The 20,248-nt window shown below is 34.4% G+C and overlaps 1 protein-coding gene across 2 annotated transcripts; it reads left to right on the forward strand.

Annotated features, from left to right (window-relative positions):
- Positions 1-1,982: 1,982 nt before the first annotated feature.
- On the forward strand, positions 1,983-16,016 carry LOC104095430 (uncharacterized). Of its 2 annotated transcripts, XM_009601570.4 has the most exons (18): positions 1,983-2,334; positions 3,074-3,140; positions 3,372-3,485; positions 3,841-4,037; positions 4,381-4,545; positions 4,665-4,988; positions 5,258-5,340; positions 5,761-5,845; positions 5,993-6,193; positions 9,062-9,121; positions 9,361-9,440; positions 11,249-11,529; positions 11,612-11,703; positions 11,775-11,904; positions 13,013-14,202; positions 14,282-14,571; positions 15,323-15,490; positions 15,599-16,016. In XM_009601570.4, exons 1-18 carry the CDS (start codon positions 2,095-2,097, stop codon positions 15,714-15,716), a joined length of 3,885 nt encoding a protein of 1,294 aa, XP_009599865.1. In that variant the 5' UTR covers positions 1,983-2,094; the 3' UTR covers positions 15,717-16,016. The 2 variants fall into 2 exon arrangements, with proteins under 2 accessions (XP_009599865.1, XP_018626039.1); XM_018770523.3 differs by lacking the exons at positions 1,983-2,334; positions 3,074-3,140 and having other exon boundaries at positions 3,846-4,037.
- Positions 16,017-20,248: the final 4,232 nt, after the last annotated feature.

A 20,248-nucleotide genomic window follows, 5' to 3' on the forward strand; every position in this document is an offset into this window, starting at 1 on the left:
TTGATATCTTTGATATGTGGGGTATTGACTTCATGGGTCCTTTTAAAATATGACTTCCTCTTTCCCTTTTCCTTGCTCTGCTGGCTATGCGTGTGTGTGGTTGTTGTTTGAGAATTTCTTGACATAGTAAGGTAATGTCACTGATGAAGCTATTCATTGAAATTTTAAAAGGCAGTCCCGGTTGGCCACCCTTATTCTGAAAATTAGTTCAAGACCTTATGTTTCCAATTCAAACTTGTACCAATTAGGACCAATTTAAGTATTGAAAAGGCAGGCGAGTCGGCGAGAGCCGATAGGGAAAGGCGAGACGACGAGAGGGAGAGGCGAGAGGGAGAGGGAGAGGGAGAGGCGAGAGGGTTAGCTACTGGGGTTTAGATGCTAGGGTTTCTAAAGTGTAAATGTTAATAGTTTAATACTGATTATTGGTCTCTAGTGGGGAAGAGACTTAATGGCCAATTAGATACTTTCAAGCAATCAGTACAATTCACTTTGCACTTTCGTACAATTGTCCAGTAATATATATATATATATATATATTCTTAACGGGTTAACTGATTATCCGCTAAGAAAATTGAATAATCCGCTTCCAAACCGATAAGCCGTTAATAAAAAAAAATTCAATCTGTCCCCCGTCCGTTAAACCGTTAACCTGATACCAATAAGCCATTAAGTTTCGATTTTCGGTTTCGGACACCCCTAATGTCACGTGACACCCCGCTTGTCGGAAACTTCTACTAAATTCAAAAAGGAAAACCTAATACAAATATATAAAACTTACCAATGATACTGCTTAACAATTGAACTGTGTGGTCTGCTGGTTAAGATTGTCATTTTGTTGGAAAAGATAAAGATCAGGGGATCTAGCCTCTCTAGCCACATCAATTGGCTTTAGATTTTTGCCTGGACAACTAGGATGGACGAAGATCACTCATAATCATTTTCTAAGTATTAACTTTATTAGCCCCATTATTTGAGAACAAATAGTATGGACGAAGCACATTCATAACAATCTAAGTGATAAATAAATTATATTGCTACAGAATTACTAATCCTAAATTTTGTAAAAGGCTGCGTAATTCTATTTCTACAGAAAAAATTTCTTGTTCTTTTGTGTTTTTTTCTTCAACATACATGAAAAATAAAAGATAAAATATTTATGCTTATGGTGAAATTTCTTTAAATATTTACTATCGCTAATTAGTAGCTTTATGATTCAATATTCATTTTAGTTTTTAAATGTGATACCGCTTATAAAAAATTATGTGTATGCCACCGGACTGTTAGTTATGACTCGATTATTACTTGCGTGCATACCATGCGTACGTATGTATTATACGTAAATGGTTTGGATCCCTATTTGAACAGCAACCTACCCTTATGCCATCTTAACTTTTGGCAATTAGCACAAGCATAAATTAACTTTTGTTGCAAGTTGGTTCCATGTGATGCATACTTAATGCCTAGACATTAATTCTCGTACAAATAGTTTTCTTTCGCCATTCAAATTTTACATGCAAGATGAATAATTTAGTCTCATGTCTTTCTCGCTTTGTCGTATATGGAGCGGTCCATGACTAACAGTTCTAATAATTCTCCAATATATTATATTTAATATAGTTTCACTAATAGTGCTTGTTCTTCTTTTTTTGTCTGATTAAAATTAACCGTAGCAAGTATTTGCTCTACGCAAATTTTATTACCCATTTCATGTTTTTTAGTAATTTAATCAAACTTTTTGGTGAGATAGATAGCTCTGTTAAAAGATAAACAGTACAGCTTTAAACAAAAAATTGACAAATATCTCCAAAAATGTTCTTAATCAAATATACATAACAAAATCAATTAATGCAATTCAACTGAGCGCGGGAAATCTGAACGGAATGCCGAGTAAAATCGCGGGAAATAGCAACCACAAGTAACCTACTACCGTTTATACCGGTTACCGAATTCATTGTTTTCATATCACAAAGAGGGCTCCACAGTCCAGCAACAAAAGGAAAAAAAACAAAGGGGGGAATTTTGGGGGAGCCCTTTTCAGTGATCAAGCTGATTGGAACTCCTAATTTTGCAAAAACCCTAACGAGAGCTGATCCAATGGAGGAGGAACCAGTAGATGAAGGGCTTCGTAGTCGGCGTAGGTTAGTCCAGGCGACGCTGTTTCCGAACAGTGCGAAGCAAATTCCAGTTAAAGGAGGAGCTGAAGAAGAAGAAGAGGATGAGGAGGAAGAGTGGTGTGAGAGCCAAGAAAATGGCAATAAGACGAAAGGAAAGCAGAAGAAGAAGAGAAATTCCAAGACAACAACACCACAAAGTCAATCGCGAGTTTCTAAGAAGGTTAATTTTGTTGTTAGTTTATTATCTAAAGCGCTTGAGCTGATTTTACTAGAATTGCGTTTAATTTGACTAGTGTGAATGAATTAGCTTCAGGATTTCGTGATGTCAATAATAATAATTCAAAAAAATTAAGGAAGGCGAACTATCTCTTGACTCTTGTAATTAGTTTTCTAGCTTGAATGTGGCCCTGGTTTGGATGGGGAATAGAAAAACACTGGGAAATTTCAACGTGGTTAGTTCAATGCCACCAGTTTCTGAGGGCTACTTCTAAAGAAATGATAGTCTGCTCCAAAATCCTCCAAACCCACCATTGTTATATTCAAAAGCATAGAATTATATATCCTTTTTCGATAACCACGGTAGTGTTAGGGCTAGCTCGTGTACAGACTCAACTATTTCACTGGGTACTTACATCCTCCCACCGATGCAGGTCGTGCGAAACTCTGTCAATCAAGGCTAGGCAGATTTTTTGATTCACCCTAGCTTCTTCAATCACTAGGCCACACCCTTGGTTGCACAAACAGTTTGTATTTTCTCCCCTTCTCTGTGCTGTCCAATTTTTTGTGCCTATACTAGTCTCCTACAATCGGCATTACCTTCTCTGCATCTACCTCTCTAATATCAGATTTTTTGATTATCCAATTATGTAGAGAGAAGAGTAAAATCTTGCTTTGAAATAGCAGAGAAAGGACTGAACAACACTGTATCTCTGATTTTATTTGCTTGCTTTAATATTCAGGTTGCTCTAAGTGGTAAAGAAACTTCAAGCAAGGAAATTCCTGATGGAGATTCTCCAGTTACTATCAGTAAGTGAATTCCTTAAAAAGATGTTCTTTGCATTGTCCATACTGACAATAAAGGTGGGGCCTGGAAGGGAAGAGAGGATTAAGGATAATCTATGGGGAAAGAAAGAAAACGTTTTTCCTATGTGAATTATTGAATGCTGAAAGTGAAAGAAAGATAAATGTCTTTCTAATTAACCGAACAGAATGACAAATTTTGTTTCTTATTTATGCTTCTTTTGATGTTTTCTCCAGAAACGAATTTCTTTCTAAAGATTTCAGAGAGAAAGAATCAGAAGAGACAGAGACATGAGCAGCTAAACATTGGATCACCTGAAAAACTCCTAAAATCTTGCTCACCTCCTGCAAGTATGCTTTTTTCTTTTTCCTGGCAATCCATGTTGTTTATAATTATTTTTCACTCAACTAGGGCATCATATTTTTGATTAAGGAAAAAAAAACTAAGGCATCATATATTGCAGAGGGAAACTTTAGCATATCTTGTGTCTAAATTTTTAAAAAAGGGGTACGAGATAGATTATGCAATGGAAGTCCTTTAGAAAGTTGCATGCACTCTTGATGCTGTAATTCTCATCGTTCAGAGGTTTTGTCCTTAGATGTTAAAGATTCTCTTGTTCCAACGAATTTTGAATTTGGAAACCAAATTTGCATGCTATAACTGTTGCTGGCAATTTATTGCTTCTGATTGAACACTTTTTGGAAGATAAGAAGACTCCTCGGTCGAAGAAGAAGCTTGCTAACTCAACACCAAAGAAATGCCAATTGGATATCACAGGAAGAGAAGAAGTGCTAATCAGTGGATTGATGGAAACATGTTTGGTTCCACGTAACCTTATGCAGGATGAATCAATGATACACTCGATTCCTGATCTCCGAATGGAGGCTAGAAAGACAGCTGAGGTTAGTTGAACTTTTTATTTTTATTTATTTATCAAATGTGCATCACCTTGTTTAAGTTAGAAAATTCTCATTCTTTTCATTTCTTCTGTGAAAAAAAAGCAGGATCTTCTGTGTGGTTGAGTTATAATGATTCTGATCGTTCAGATTTTTCATTTTAGCAATTAATGCTGGATCCTGTTATGCTTCTTGTAAATATTTTTCTTTGATTTTATGTGATATCTGCAAAGTTTTTCCTGATGTTTCTTTCTTCTAGATTTTTCAGAATATGGTCCATTTCATAGTATCACACAACTGAAGCTACAGTTCTGTTTTGGTTATTTATAACTTTCTTTGCTTTCACCAGGAGGATTCCCGCAGATATGCAGGAAAACAAATACATCCTTTTTTTCAATCCTGCAAAATGGGTAAGAAAAGCCAAGAAGTTATTGATGTGGAGAGTAGCTGGTACTCTTCTGAGGAGGGGAAAAGCCTTACTTTCAGCCCCATTCATGTATTTGAAATAGTTACGGTATGGTGTCCTTTCTCAATTCTATACATAGTATGTACATGGCTGTCTCCTATGCTACTCTTGTAATAACTTTCTCCAGTTCTTTTGCTTGGATGAAATATAAGAATTCCCTTTTGCAGGAGGAGGAAACTGCCTTTGATTGGGGTCACTGGATCTTTTCTGAAGATTCTTTTCTCGATACTGATGTTGTGCTAGAATGTGGAAGCTCTTCATTCTCTGAAGGTTCCTTCACCTCTCTGCAATTTGATAACTTCTCTTGCATCTCTTATCCGAAGAAAACATTGTCACAGCAAAACAAGATTGAATTGAATCAGCTTACTATTTCACAAGATGAAGTGGTTTCTGATCATTCTTCTAGAGAAACAAAATTATATCCTGCAGCATTATCCGTAGTTGCTGAGGAACAAGTCAGCCACTGTGATCAGCTGAAGAATGCAGAAGTGGTAAGTTCTGACATAGCCTTGTTTGAATTTATTGATTATGCCCCAAAGTGTGGACAATATACTTTTTTTAGTGAGGATTATAATTTTGAGTTGGTAATTATTTTCTAACTGAGTATTTTGGTTGACTTATTGCGGCATGTACAATCCTGCTTTCAGAGATACAGAAAGAAGTAAAAGGGTTGATATTCTAGTCAATTTATGATAGTCTTTACGCTTCATATCTTTTTTGTCTGATCATCCGATAATGCTTGTGGTTTTGATAATTGTAGGCAAATGTAGTGGACACAGTTGACTCCCCCCAAAATAACCTCAGTTCAGATACCAAGAAGCAAGGTAGATTTCTTCAAGAAAGGTGAGGATGTTTATGATCTTGATGGAGCAAACAGTTCTGAAGCTTGTTAAAATTATGCTACTCTGTGCAACCAGTCCTGTTAAACCTTACCAAAAGGTCCAAAACAATGAGAATTAATAAAACGAGCTTTCTTATATTGCAAGCTGATACATGGTGTGCAATCCAGGTTGTTCCCATCACATTATGAAATTATAAATGGGTGCACATCATAGTTCATGTTCATACCTAGAATACAGGATAAAAGAAACTTTTGCTTCTTGTTGACTTGAAATATATGTTGCTCCTTACAACAACTACGTCTCACCAAGTTGGGGTCGGTTATATGAATCATCAGTTCTCCATTAAGCTCAACTCATGTATTATGGGTGCTGCCTTTTTTATGTATTGCTGATTTACTTTTAACTATTTTTTCATGTTTAGGATAGTATCTGACTACCAGAACTGTCCCACTCAGCCCAAAAGTTGTCTATGGACAAACAAATATCAGCCTGAGAGAGCTTTTCAGGTGAATATCTCATTTTTGATACCACCACTGTTAATATTTATCTGTCTATGTTGGTGAAGACAAGTCTTAAAAGATGTTTATTCACTCATATGTTGACATTTCTTCCATATGCAGTATGATAAATGTTCTCCAACATCTTGTATGCAGGTATGTGGTAATAGCGAGCCAGTAAAACTTTTAAGTGATTGGCTGCATCTTTGGCATGAAAAAGCTTCTCGCACAAGCAAACCATGCATTCTTAGTGATAGAGTTACTCAAGACTCCTTTGACAGCCCTTATGAAAGTGAAGCCGACTCTACAAACGAAGAACAACTGAAGAATGTCCTCTTGATATCTGGACCAGTTGGGGTATGTAGCTAGTTTCTGCTCTCCTATTGCAAAAAGTCTTTGCATGTTCCTGGAGTTCCCAATCTCTCTCTCCATCTGTATGATCCCATTTCTGGTTGATATCTTAATCCCATGTGTTATATCTTACCGAGAATTTATATATCTATGTGCTTATGAAACAACAACCCATGGTTGTGAAGTATATTGTGAAACAAATCCATGGGTTCTTTCATAAGCAAGTAGAAATGCAATGCACTAGCTTGGGTTTACTTTAAGGGATTATTAGTTTCCTTCTTTCTTTTTCTTTTCTAATAAATAAACTAATTGCTAAGATTTGAAATATCATCTTCATCAAAAGGATTAGAATTATCAATTTGTCCAAAATCCATCAATCAGGCCAACCATTAGTCATTTTTTTTTAAAATTTTTTTTCTGGTTAGCGGAGCAATAGTTAAGGTTTCACCTTGATTGACTTTTAGCAATGCCCACTTTTCCTTACCAAGGAAGAAAGAAATGTCTACTTTTTCTTTCCCTGTCCATTTGGCATTTCAGTAGAAGTTCAACTAAAATGTCTGATTTATGAAAGAAAGAAAGTCTGATTTACGCAGACAATTGTTTTGTCATGTTTTAGAAAGCAATAATAATACTATTTAAAATTTATGCCGTTTTTATATCTGATTTTTACATTTACGAGTTCATATTCACGGCAATACATGTGTTAAGCATTATATATGTCAAAAAGTTGTACATCTGTTCATTTGATAAACACAGTGAACTGAAATTTTTATTGCTTTTCCGGTCCATTTAGTGAAAATATTTCCAGGGTTGCACTTTGTAGTATGTACCCTAGAGCGAAGAACTTATGTTCTCAATTCTTGCTACAACAGTGTTCTTTTATGCTAGAATGAAACTTGGCCTTGAATAAATGTGCTTCATATATTACGCATAATCAGCTCATGATCACAAATTTTAAAGTCCCCCAACCTTTTGGGTGGTGGGGGTTGAAAGAAAAAAGGTATCATGTTCGTTTTTTTTTACTTCTATCTATCTTCCTTAAAATGATTGCTCTGAGAAAAACATGAAGAATTTGTTGAAATGATGATTAACAATGTTACAAAATGGGCTCATTATATAGGAGAATAGGGTCTATGGGCTACTTACAGTGTTGTTCATAGTTATTCTGTATGCCTAATAAGATAGGTTATTATTCGATAACTAATACAAAATAAGTTGTGGTATCTTATAGGTTATTTTATAATATCCTATTTACTCAAATAAAAGAATCTAAACATGTTCTGAATTTAGACATAAAACTTTATAATTCTCCTGGAATTTCAGTGCCCTCTCAAACTCAAAAGTGATGAAGATACTTGAATTTGCAAATCAAACTTCAAAATCAAGTTGAATATAAAGGACTCTTAAGCTTATTTTCATTTCAATGTTCTCTTTTTGGAGCAATATGGCAGATGCACATGATACACAGGATGTAGAGGTCATGCTCAATTTTATTTGCTCTCTTCAGTCAGTAAGGACACTTGTTTTGGTTGTAACTGTCTCTATACACCAGCAATCACTTGATGCTGGTTTTCATTCGTAAAGTACCTTACTTATAAGAAAAGGTTGAATATAAAGGAACACCTTTACTGCCATGAGACAACCAATTGGGTATGGTGCTACCATGAATCTATGAGGCAGTGAATAAGAGAAGTTGTTTTTGAAATAATTACTGGAAATTATATAATCAAAGAAGAGTTTCAATTCTTAAATTTTGGTATCATGAAGAGAGAGTGGAAGATTTTTCTACCATAAAAAAGAAGAGAAGAATCTTTCAGAATAGTGACATGAAATTTAGTGTTAGTATAGGAATGCAATTCCCAGACTTTGGTACCATGAAAAAAAATAAAAAAGATGAAGTTTTAGAAAACATTTTGCTTGAAATGTCACTAAATAAAAGGACCAAAAGAGTAGTCGAAAGAGAGTGAATGATCTTTGAAAAAGAGATGCAATACCATCAAAGCGGTTACTGGGAAAGTGAGGCGGGGCTGCCAGACAGTCATAGGTGCCATTAAATGATTGCAAACAAGGCACATTGATTCCCAATATTCGCAGAAAAGACGCATGGTGTCACCGAAATGGTCATTGAAAATTAAAATGGTGCTGCTAGAATGGTTGTTGTGAAAGGAAAAAAAAGAAGTTTAGGCAGGCAGGCGTATGAGGGCTCGCCAGTAGGCGGAAAGTACTGAAGTCTAATAAAATTTTTAAAGCTATGATACCATGTGAAAAGAGAAGAGAGAATACATCTTGTGTACAAGAGAGTATCTTATATAGGAGTCTTTACTGTATAGACTATGGTAGATAATTAGTCTCTAAGCGATAAGGTTGGGTATTATTTTATAATTGAATATATTATTCTATAATCTTCTCCTTATTGAAGTGCAATAAAACTAAACATGTGAATTTGAACACAAACCTTTTAGAGGATTATGAAGAGAGGAAATACCGTAAATATTGTGATATTATTCTATAATCTTCTCCTTATTGAAGTGCAATAAAACTAAACATGTGAATTTGAACACAAACCTTTTAGAGGATTATGAAGAGAGGAAATACCGTAAATATTGTGAAATAGATCTTTGAGAGGTGTGTGACCCAACCATGCATCCTCCCAAAATCTGATTTTTCTGCCATTGTCGAAAACCAGAATTTTCCATGAATTTACAGCCATAAGAATGTACGCGGCTAATCCTGGAAGTTACACTCAAATCACTGCTGCAGTTTCTTCTGCCATAGTTCTATTAATATTGTTATGTTAGGCTTAATCAGACTTGCTTTAGTATGTTTTGAAGTAGCTTTTATTGGTGATTTTATGTGCTAACTAATATTATGCAGAGTGGGAAGTCGGCTGCAATTTATGCATGTGCTAAAGAACAGGGATTTCAAGTTATTGAGGTAATTCTGGTGAAAATTCACTATATTATGAACCTTAAATTGCGCTTTGCACTATGTAGATGCATGTTGTTCCTAGCTAGCTCCCACCGACATGTAGCATAAGCATTATATATCAAGGAGCATTTTAAAGATTAGATTTTTAGACGTGTTCAAACCAAACTCTTAAAAATGATAAATAAAACTTCTTAAAGTTATCAAGAATCTACTTAACTAATTTTTTTGGTCTATTGTCTTGCTAGGTCAATTCATCAGATTGGCGAAACGGTGCTCTTGTAAAACAGAAATTTGGGGAGGCTGTAGAATCCCACTGGCTTCAACGGTTCGTCTATGTCCGGATGCTAGTTTTCTTTTGTTTTTGGATTTATTTGTGATAAAATTTTATTAGATATATGATTGTTCCTTTTGTTTTATTTTGGACTTATTCATAGTAAAAAAAAGGGCAAAGGGCCAAATATACCCTTCTACTTTCGAAAATGGTCTAAGAATACCCCTCGTTATACTATTGGGTTATCTATACCCCTGCAGTCATACTTTGGGTTCAAATATACCCCTCATTTAAACGGAGGTACACGTGTCATCGTCATGTTGGTCAATTCTAAATATCTCCTAATTAATTAAAAAGACACATTACCCATACCCGAAAAATATTTTTTTTTTGTTGTAAAAACTGAAATTATTTTTACTATAAACTAAAAAAAACGAAAATATTTTTTTTCCCAGTTTTTACAAAAAAACTGCTTTAGAAAAAACTGAAAAATATTTTCTAAAACAATGTTTTTGTAAAAACTGAAAACAAAGAAGCTGAAAATTAATTTTCTAAAGCAATTGTTTTTGTAAAAACTGGAAAAAACTTAATTTTGTTTTACTAAAAACTGAAAAAAACGAAAATATTTTTTTTTTTCAGTTTTTACAAAAACACTGCTTTTAAAAAAGCTGAAAAATATTTTCTAAAATAATATTTTTGTAAAAACTGAAAAACAAAACTAAAAAGCAATTTTCTAAAGCAATATTTTTGTAAAAACTGAAAAAACAAATATTTTCTTCTTTTCATTTTTTAGTTAAAAATATTTCAGTTTTTTCCAGTTTTTAGTTGCTTTAGAAAATTGCTTTTCAGTTTTCTTCTTCTTGTTTTTACAAAAATATTGTTTTAGAAAATATTTTTCTGTTTCTTTAAAGCAGTTTTTTTGTTAAAAGTGGGAAACAAATATTTTCGTTTTTTTTCAGTTTTTAGTAAAAATTCTTTTTTAGTTTTTTCCAGTTTTTACAAACAAAAAAAAAAAAATCGGGTATGGGTAATGAGTCTTCTTAATTAATTAGGAGATATTTAGAATTGACCAACAGGACGATGACATGTGTCCCTCTGTTTAAATGAGGGGTATATTTGAACCTAAAGTATGACTGCAGGGTATAGATAACCCAATAGTATAGCGAGGGGTATTCTTAGACCATTTCGAAAGTAGAGGGGTATATTTGGCCCTTTGCCGTAAAAAAAATTAAGATATAAAATGTAAATAATTGGAACACTAACTGTATCCTTTTTCCTTTTGGGGGGTACTGTACGTTGTAGTTTGGTGTACTGTTCAAGTATTTGCATTTAAAGATAAAACATTTCTCTGTGATGGTTCATGTTTATTTCTTTTGGGTACTTTATTGTTTTACAGTTCACATTTAGTTCTGGCCATCTTAAATTTGTACAAGTAAAAGCATAATTTAACATTCATCTAGAATTCTTAAACAACCAAGTAATGCAAGCTGGCACAATTCTTAGATTGGTCTTCCTTTAGCAAAAACATATTATTAGTCACAGATTTGGGAGGGAAGAACTTGGGCCTTTTAGTAGCCCCTCAGCATGTTTGTTGACCATTTTCTTGATGTGCCATGCTTGTTCGTAGAAAAGTTAGTTGAATTATTCAATGAATGTTTATCTTCGTTACCTATTTTCATATAGAAATTTGCTGCTCACAGAAAAAATGGGTGAATATCTTGCAAAGTAGCCAATCTATTTGTTTCTTTTTTCCATGATGGGATTTCGTTTCATTTAAGCCAATGTATCTCTACAACGAATCTTGAATCTATAATGACTTGACATCCACTATTTCCATGTTGGCTGTTCGATTATTGTTTCAGAATTCAAAAAGATCCAGCGTATGTGGAGGACAAACTAGTGTCTGGTGGTGGAGTTATTGAAGTGATACCTTTGTCTGATGAGGAAAATGCTCCAACTGCCTGTGGAGTGCAAAGGAAACAAGTCTGCAGGGAGGAGATAACCGCTAATCATCAGGGTGAAACTAAGACTCTAATCCTTTTTGAGGACGTGGATACCGCTCTTTGTGAAGACCGTGGCTTTGTCTCTACCATTCAACAACTTGCGGAGACCGCAAAGCGGCCCATGATATTAACTAGCAATAGTAAGGGGGTTAAATGGTTGAAATACCATAATTTGTCAAGCTTATGTTTCACAAATTAAGTATTATTCTTTGATGTGAGTAGGTGACAATCCGGTGCTCCCAAACAATTTAGATAGGCTACAGGTGTGCTTTGCGCTGCCATCTTTGAAGGAGCTCCTTGAACTTGCACACATGGTACAGTTACTTTTTGCTAGTTTTGCTCTGATATCTATCTTTATTTGGCTAATCAAAGATATTCCCCGTAGGTTTGTGCTAGAGAACAAGTTAAAATTCACCCGATGCTGGTAGATGGGTTTGTCGATCATTGCCATGGAGATATTCGTAAAACTATCATGTATCTCCAGTTTTGGTGTCAAGGCCAAACTTTGAAGAAAGGTAATTCACCAAATATCAAGGAGTTAATGCATGCTTCAGGATAGTTGATTGCATGAATAATTCTTGTACCATGAAAAAAAAAGAGGATGCTAATTGAGAAAGTTCATCAAGCAAAAGTTCTGAAGCTTCATGTTATTTTGTAAAAGTGAATCCTCTAAAACCAGTGCATACATCTTACTGGTAATGACGAAATCATTGATAACCTCTATTTGCATATAGAGCAGGTTGACATAGAGATAATCATCTATGTTACGCAGACTCTCCAAAATGTTGCCGTACCCGTGTCGGATCCTCAAAAAATACACTACTTTTGGAGGATCCAACACACACCCGACGATATTTTCGGAGAGTCTGAGCAACATAGATTATCATGTCATTTATTTAGGACCTTGCTTAAGATTAAATTTTGACCAATCAAAGCTTCAAGCCTTTTATTATTCATGAAATGCTTAGATATCTTGAATGCAAATGACAAATGAGTAATGGCATTGGTGTAGATATGAGGGGGAAAAACAAGATAGAAATATAGAGATAAAATCTTGACGTAACTGGTAAAGTTGCTGCCATGTGACCAGGAGGTCACGGGTTCGAGCCGTGGAAACAACCTCTTGCAGAAATGCAGGGTAAGATTGCGTACAATAGACCCTTGGAGTCTGTCCCTTCCCTGGACCCCGCGCATAGCGGGAGCTTAGTGCACCAGACTGTCCTTTTTAATCTTGGAAAAAAAGTACCTTTCTTCTCAAACACAAACTTGAGTATAGGACCCAAATCTGTGCTTGAAGCTCAAATAACAAGCAAAATTATCAAACTAAGAATTAGGATTCAACCCATAAAGAAACTTATCTTAAAGACTAGCTAGAAGAGAAAAGTTAGTTTAAATCCTCTCATAGGATCAATTGCCAAAATCTAATGGTTCAGTACACATAAAAGTGATGGTAAAAAGAAATCAGGATGCAGGAACAAGCTCTATCCTTATCTGAACAGTTCTCATCCTTCATGGTGATGGTGAAATTATGACTAAATTGTATCTACACACTATGTTTTCTTCACAGTAAAGTTTTGTTTAACCCATTTAATCTGGTGCTGTTTTTTTTTATACTACGGCCAGATAATGACCTGCAGCTAAGATATAGTCCTCTTCAGTTTGATCTAGAAGCTAGTCATCTGCTACTACCGAAAATTATCCCTTGGGATTTCGCTTCTCCGCTATCGGAACTTGTGGATGAAGAGATAACTAAGTTGATGAGGGTAGAAGAAGAAAGATACTGTATAAATGAGGAAGCAGAAGAAGTCGAGCTAAACAATATTACAGAAGAGAACAATTCTAGGGATCTTGATATGGGTGCTAGCAATGTTGATGGAAAAAAGGACGCAATGTTGAGCTTGCTCTACTCATTTCAGGATCATAACGAATGTACTATGTTTGGTACTAACACAGAATTTTCTGATGCCTCTGAATCACCGATTGCATTCACTCGAAGAAATACACTGAGAAAACTTGATAGAGTTATGTCTTCAGATTCAGAGGAAGAATGCAGCAGAGTTCCCGTATCGTTAGATCAACCTGAGATCGTAAATGAAGAGATTGAAACAGCATGCAGTTCACCCTCCCATTTTTCAGCCACTGAAATCTCCTGCAGTTTACCAACAGAGAATCTTCATTTCAAAGCAAAGAGGTTGAAAAGAAATTATTTGGGGACAGCCGATTATTCTACTGTGAATGTTGTAAGCAAGTCCGTGAATGTTTCCTGTGTGCCAGAGTCATCATTCATCCCTGAGACTCAGCTTACTATTGATTCAGAATTAATTTCAAGTACAGAGTCATATAATGATGTTGATGTCAAAGTTGAGGCAAATTATTGTAGCAATCTGTCCCTTCCAAGTATGTATTCTCTCAAGGTTGAGAAACTTGATGAAAATGTTCTTTTATCTTCTGAGTATCAGGAATTACAGGGTTGTAGTTCTGATAGAATAACGAAATCAATTCCTGGAGAGGTCGTGGAACATTTTAATGGACAATGCATGGAGGATGTTCCAAGTGGATATCGGGTGTTGGATGAGTGTAGCCGCATGGACTTCGGTAAAAGTTCTACACCCTTTAAGACTACTGTGGAGTTTAACCTGAATACTTCTGTACAAGATACTTGGAAAAGACTTCGTGAAGGTTACCTGGATCTGAAACAGTATATTACCCCAGAGCAGAAAGAAGCTTCTCAAATTCTCAATGTTGCTCATGAAATGAGTGATTTAATTTCAGTGGCTGATTTATTACTTGCTGACTGCAAACACCTCCTATACGTAAGTAGTTTGTTAGATACATATATTACCTTTGTGTTACTGCATGTGCAGTTTTTGATGCTTGTATGTACTCATCCAGGATTCGTTGGAGCCTTCAATGATCCCTATCGAAGAATCACATTCGTATAACTGGCATGATGACCAGTTGCAGATGTCATCAATTTTCGCTCAACATGGAGTTTGCCTTTTTGCTAAAGAAATTGCTTCTCTCGGACCGAACACTGCATCTGTATATGAGGTGGATTTGGCCTGGGAGATGTTGTCATCCACAAACAGTACAATGGCTCTGGGAAAGATGGTTGGACAGAGTAGGGGAAAACATGAGGGTTTGCATTTAAGGCTACCAAAAATCTGCCATTCCTTCAGAAGGTATAGTACCATATGCTTCTGTAACACTTCTGCTTATAAATAACTTGTCCTCATAAGTAATTGTGTATCTTCCAAGTAAATTGCATATTAAATCAAGTTGGCTCTCTAACTTTAGATGTGTCTATTGCTTATCACTGCTTAGACATGTTCAGCTTGGGATTTATACTCACAGATATTCAATCTATTACCGTAGAGTGGTAAACTGTTTAGAAAGAGAGTACAGGATGAAACATGTACAAACCACTCAAAAAGGATGATAAGAATTAGAGAACTATATACTTGCAAGGACTTCTGCTTTCTCTGGTTGAGAATTGGTGAAAGATCATAGAAGATTAAACCTCAGAAAAGAATGGACGGGGTTTCTGTGAGGGAAATCTAAGCGAGTTGAGTGAAAGATCGTGGGCTGAAATTGTTGACTCCAGAGGTTCTGTATGGCAGCTTATTAAACTGCAAATCTTTTCTTTCACCGAAGAATGAACATTTTTATGAAATCTAAAGATTGGATATTCTGATAGCCGATAGACCATTGCATGTTTGTACCAGGAAAAATTTCCACGTCAGTAGTTTTTAAATGTTGGTTTTATACAACTACTAACTGTTCCCTGCCCATTCTTTGAATTTGATTTCTATGATTTGCCCAAAATCTCCAAGATTGGCCAATACATGTAATTGTTAGGACTTCGTTTTTAATTTAGCTCTTGATAATAACTGCAATATTGCTAAGTTGCCTTGTATTGTTCCTGTGTCTCAGCAAAGTGGATCCGAATGCTTACAACTTACTTCAATCTGTTGTTCCCTTGCGCTCACACATTGCACTGCAAGGTGATTCATTTCATGAATATCTGTCTTCATTGAGCCAAATTTCTAGATTTGGAACCACCGGGTTATCCGAAAGCATCGGCAGGAGAAAACAGAGAAGGTATGGCTCATGTCCCACCAAAATGCAGTTTGTGCATTTCCCAAAAGAGCTCTAAAAAAGATTGGCGCTAATGACATGTTTATTTTCTATCCAAATTGAGAATTGCAGGGCACGTGCTGCTCAACACTACCTGAGTTCTGGTAGATTAGCATTGTCTCAAGATGACGTCTCATTACTGGGTCAATACAATTGTTACCAGAAAGTTTCACCAGGGTCAGGGACTTAATGTACATATAATTTAATGGAGATGGCTTCCTCCACCCCCCATGAAATGGGAGAGGTAAGGCCATGTATAATCAATTGTTGTTTCTGGTAAGTGCCATGGCCAGGCAGTAGTTGAATTGCCTGAACGCATGGACAACAAAGATAGGTTAGGAATAGGCACACTAATTTAATTGCAGGATGTAGTGAAGTTCCTTCATATTAATTCAAATGGAGTTATGTACTGTCAAAAGACTCAAAACCATACAGTTTTACAGTTATTAAATTAGAAATAAATATGTTGGAAAAAAAATTCAAAAGTAAATCCATTTGTACACAAGTTTGATGTTCTTATTCTAGCTCCTGATGGATGTTCTTTTAATGCCGCTGGTAATTTGTAGTGATGTTTGATCCCTTATTTTATGGATCGATTTTGCTATCCAATTTCTATTCCTTTCATCTAAAGCGAAAGAGAAGTACAGAAGCCAGTGAGATAGGATACAAGAAGGAACATTAGCTGTTCCTTTTGTTTCAGCTTTCTTAAAGAACATACTTTAATTAAGTCCCAATAAATTGCACATTGAAATTGTTTAATGATTTATAGTGCCCGGGTAACTTCTATTACGTTATCTTAAGAGGTACAGTGTAGATGATAAATTCAATAGTCAATACTGTTATGAAATAGGTAAAATGTTATAGTAGTACAGTACCATTGATGGTGTAGGTGGTCTTGTCTTGTGCCCCTTCGTATTTGCAGATAGTTGATTACCTGGACTGGGTTTGTATTGACTTTTTGCAGCGTATTGTTGATTACATGGAGCGGGTTAATATCCAAAACAACATTAATGTGTGTGTGTATTATATGTATAAGGTTTTTGCAAAAATGAGGGGCTTTCATTTTGTTCTATCTAGGAAGAGGCTTTTAAGTGGAACAAACATGTTTACTAGTAAATCTGTACAGGTTATTCCCAAGTGTAGGAATTATTTCTTTCCTCCTAAAACTCTTTTAACTATTACACTAACTTTATGGACTACATCAACAGATCGAATCTAGCGTGTAAATTTTGGTTGGATGTGAACTTAACAACTCTTGTCCAAACTATATATGTATGCTAGAAATTTATAAGATATTTATAAAATGTGATAGTGAATCTAATTATTATTATTATTAGTCCATATATTAATTTAAGGTGGGTATAGAAATTCATAAACTCCAACTCCTTGATTTGGCTCGACTAGTCATAAAAGTAATCATTTTCTTTCATGTCAAACCTACCAACTACTGTTTGTCTGTTTGTGATTGAATGCAAAGTCTTTAATTACTTGACAATACGCTTACATGAGTCTCCTCTACGAAAAATAGTACTGCCTATTATCTACTCCTATTGTCAGCAGTTGTATACACTAATCAGTCGAATTATACTATATGCCAATGTGTTTATATCCTATTTGAGCGATATGACAAGGAGACATTGGATTGGAGAGAAGAGTCAACCCAAGAAACGAGGAGATTGGAAACTCTCTCACTTCTCAATCAAATTATAAATACATTTGACATTCAAAACACGAAAGCATCTTCTTCAAATGGGGGACCCAAAGAAATCTGAATGTGATTTTCCAACGTGGGGACTTGTGGCAAACAATAGGCAATAACCAATAGTAGTGGCAGCTTCCTAGAAATCAGTGTATTTTCACTGTAATACTAATACAGGTTCACGAGAAGCAAGATTACTGTTTCTGAACATTAATTTGTCTCTTTTCTGGCTCTTTTCAATTTTAAGGACTTTGCTTCCCTATCTTGAGAATTGTGACAGAAAACCCCCTATACTCTTCAGATATGCGCACAGCACACACACACCCGAGGATATGATTAACTATTGCGGAGAATTTACAAGGTCAAAATGTTATACTCTTATAAATTACATGATTGTTCAATATGATAAAATATGGGACGATATTATCCTTATGGAAAGTATTGTATGGGTCAAAATTCAACTTGGTCAAAAACGCTGTTAGTAAAGTATTCTTGGGATACCGCACGTTAGTTTTCGAGGTAGGATATTAGAGAAAATATTTTAGTAGATATTTTCTATACTTGTACTATTAGGATTTATTTTTTAGGAACATGTTCTCTATGAATAGAAAAATACATAATGATAGGGGACATGAGATATTCATTTTTGACAAAAACACACTTTGACTTGATAAAGAGAATCAAATCTCGTTGCTAAGATAAAAACAATATCTTTTTTCCTGAGATTCTTGTCAATACTTTTCTTCTAGATCCGAAAACAACTTAATTATTCAAGATATTGTCTATCATTCATCATTGTCAAAAAAAACATCCACTTATTCCATCATTTCTTGTGACTCATTCATTCTATTTACTTAAATGTTATTTATTGCTATTGAATGCTACACTGTTGTCTTTGATTTCTAGAATATTTATTGTATGCTACCGCCACTGTCCGACTATATCTACATAGCATTTGTTGCTTTTTTCAAGAATTTCATCTTAGGAATATTATTGTTAATTAAGATTAACCCTCATTTATATAAATTTAATTATTTGGACCAAAATCCGTATTTTTTTGGTCAGCTATATTCCACAAGCAGAAAATGCAAACAGGATAAACTGTAAGTTATTAGAGCTTAGACACTATAAATTTCTCTTTATTCTTATAACCAAGAGATTTCAGAAAGTCGTTACTCGGCAGCATAATTCAAAACTTGATGGATAATGAATTATCTTCTTTATCCTCTTAGCTTAAATATCATACTTTGTCTACAACCGGGTTTAAGTACATGATGAGCGCCTAACACATATCAACACTCATATATATATAACTGACTTAAGTTGTACGGATTCTCAAAAAATATATTACTTTTGAAGAATTCTACGATATTTTCTAAAAATCCCAGCCGATAACTATGGACCAAACTTTAGAAGTTTAAACTCTATATGTGCTCTCTCTTATAGAAGCTGAGATTCCAAGTAAACAGACTTCAAAGAAAATGTGGAAACAGAAACAGAGGATGTGTTAATATAGTAGTAATGAGTTTCGTGAGAATTTCGTGTAACGTGAAGTGAGTGTTTATGTATAACGTAAAGTGAGTGCGTTACAGAGTGGGAATATTTTCAAGAAACAGTTGTCTGCTCAGTCCGAGGAACCACACTTTTTTTTATTACTTATAATCTTAGCGGTCGTTTGGTTACCGTTTAGAGTTAGACATCTATTAATTACGAGGAATAAGTAATACATTGATTAGTTATTCAGTTATTAGTTATACATAAATTACTTCTGCATGGATTATTTTTTTGAATATTTAATTTGTTGTATTAGAAATTGATACACATTATATAAATTTTAAAGTTAAATATTTATTTACTGATTTTGTCTCTAATAGATTGAGAAGAGGAAGAGCCTAGCAGTGAGGCATCAGTGCTCTCCAAAGGGTTTGATACAGATCAATTAATCGAAGGAGGCCTTTATGTGTAAAGTGATAGGGTAAATTTGTCGTTTCAATATTTTATACATGTATTACTAATACATACATTAGTTATTCCATCTTCTACCCCGCACAAAATAATACTCATAACTTATACATGTATTATTTATATAGAATTGTAAAATGACAACCAAACATGGTATTAGTTATGCTGAATTTTGTAGAAAATAACTAAAGGCTACCAAACATTGTATACGTTACTGTGCCCCCAATACATGGATAGCTTTTCTCCTAACCAGCTACCGGACGACCCCTTAGTGTACGTTTGGACATAAGAATTGTAAAAATTCAAAAACAAAAAAATCAAGTGAAAATGGTATTTGATTGTATTTGGACATGAATATAATTTTTGGGAAAAAAACATAAATAGACAAAATCTAAGAAAAAAAATCAGAAACCTAACAGCAATAACTATTTTACATACATGGCAGCTAATTAATTTTATTCCCTAGCAATCTAGACCCATAATCACGTATTCAAAGCATTATTTCCTTAAAAAATGTTATCCAAGTACTATTTAAAAAGACTTGTACTTAATTATTGTTCACATTACATAATTTGTTTGTTCTCATTTACAAAAAAATAAATAAAGAAATTGAAATTAATAAATCTGAAATATAACATGTATAATAAATAATATACATATAGCATGCTGGAATATAACCTCGTAATTGCGATAATATAAGCTGAATAAATTATGTATAATGTGTAATGAACTATGTACAAATTACAATAGATAATTTATATACAATGTAAATGTCGTATAAGTTGCACCAGATAATATACCAAGTAAAAATCACGTATATATTAATGTTATATTTTATCATAAATTCTTCGGCCATTGTATATATTGATTATGTATTAATATTAATAATAGCGGATAATAATATATATGTAGAATACATATATACATAGTACTATTGTAATAGTAAATAATTATGTATAAGTGTGTATATACATGATATAATGATGGCATTTAGTAGCGTATAAATTACAAAAACAAATTCTAGTATGTTAATATACCCAATATAATGATGGTATTTTATT

The sequence above is a fragment of the Nicotiana tomentosiformis genome, chromosome 6, assembly GCF_000390325.3.
Source record: "Nicotiana tomentosiformis chromosome 6, ASM39032v3, whole genome shotgun sequence".
NCBI lineage: Eukaryota > Viridiplantae > Streptophyta > Magnoliopsida > Solanales > Solanaceae > Nicotiana > Nicotiana tomentosiformis.

Bases quoted from the DNA above. Each gene is read 5' to 3' on its own strand.
- LOC104095430 (XM_009601570.4), top strand. From the start codon at position 2,095: ATGGAGGAGGAACCAGTAGATGAAGGGCTTCGTAGTCGGCGTAGGTTA. The intron at 5,341-5,760 runs GTGAGGATGTTT...TTTCATGTTTAG, and splicing joins GGTAGATTTCTTCAAGAAAG to GATAGTATCTGACTACCAGA. The intron at 6,194-9,061 runs GTATGTAGCTAG...AATATTATGCAG, and splicing joins TGATATCTGGACCAGTTGGG to AGTGGGAAGTCGGCTGCAAT.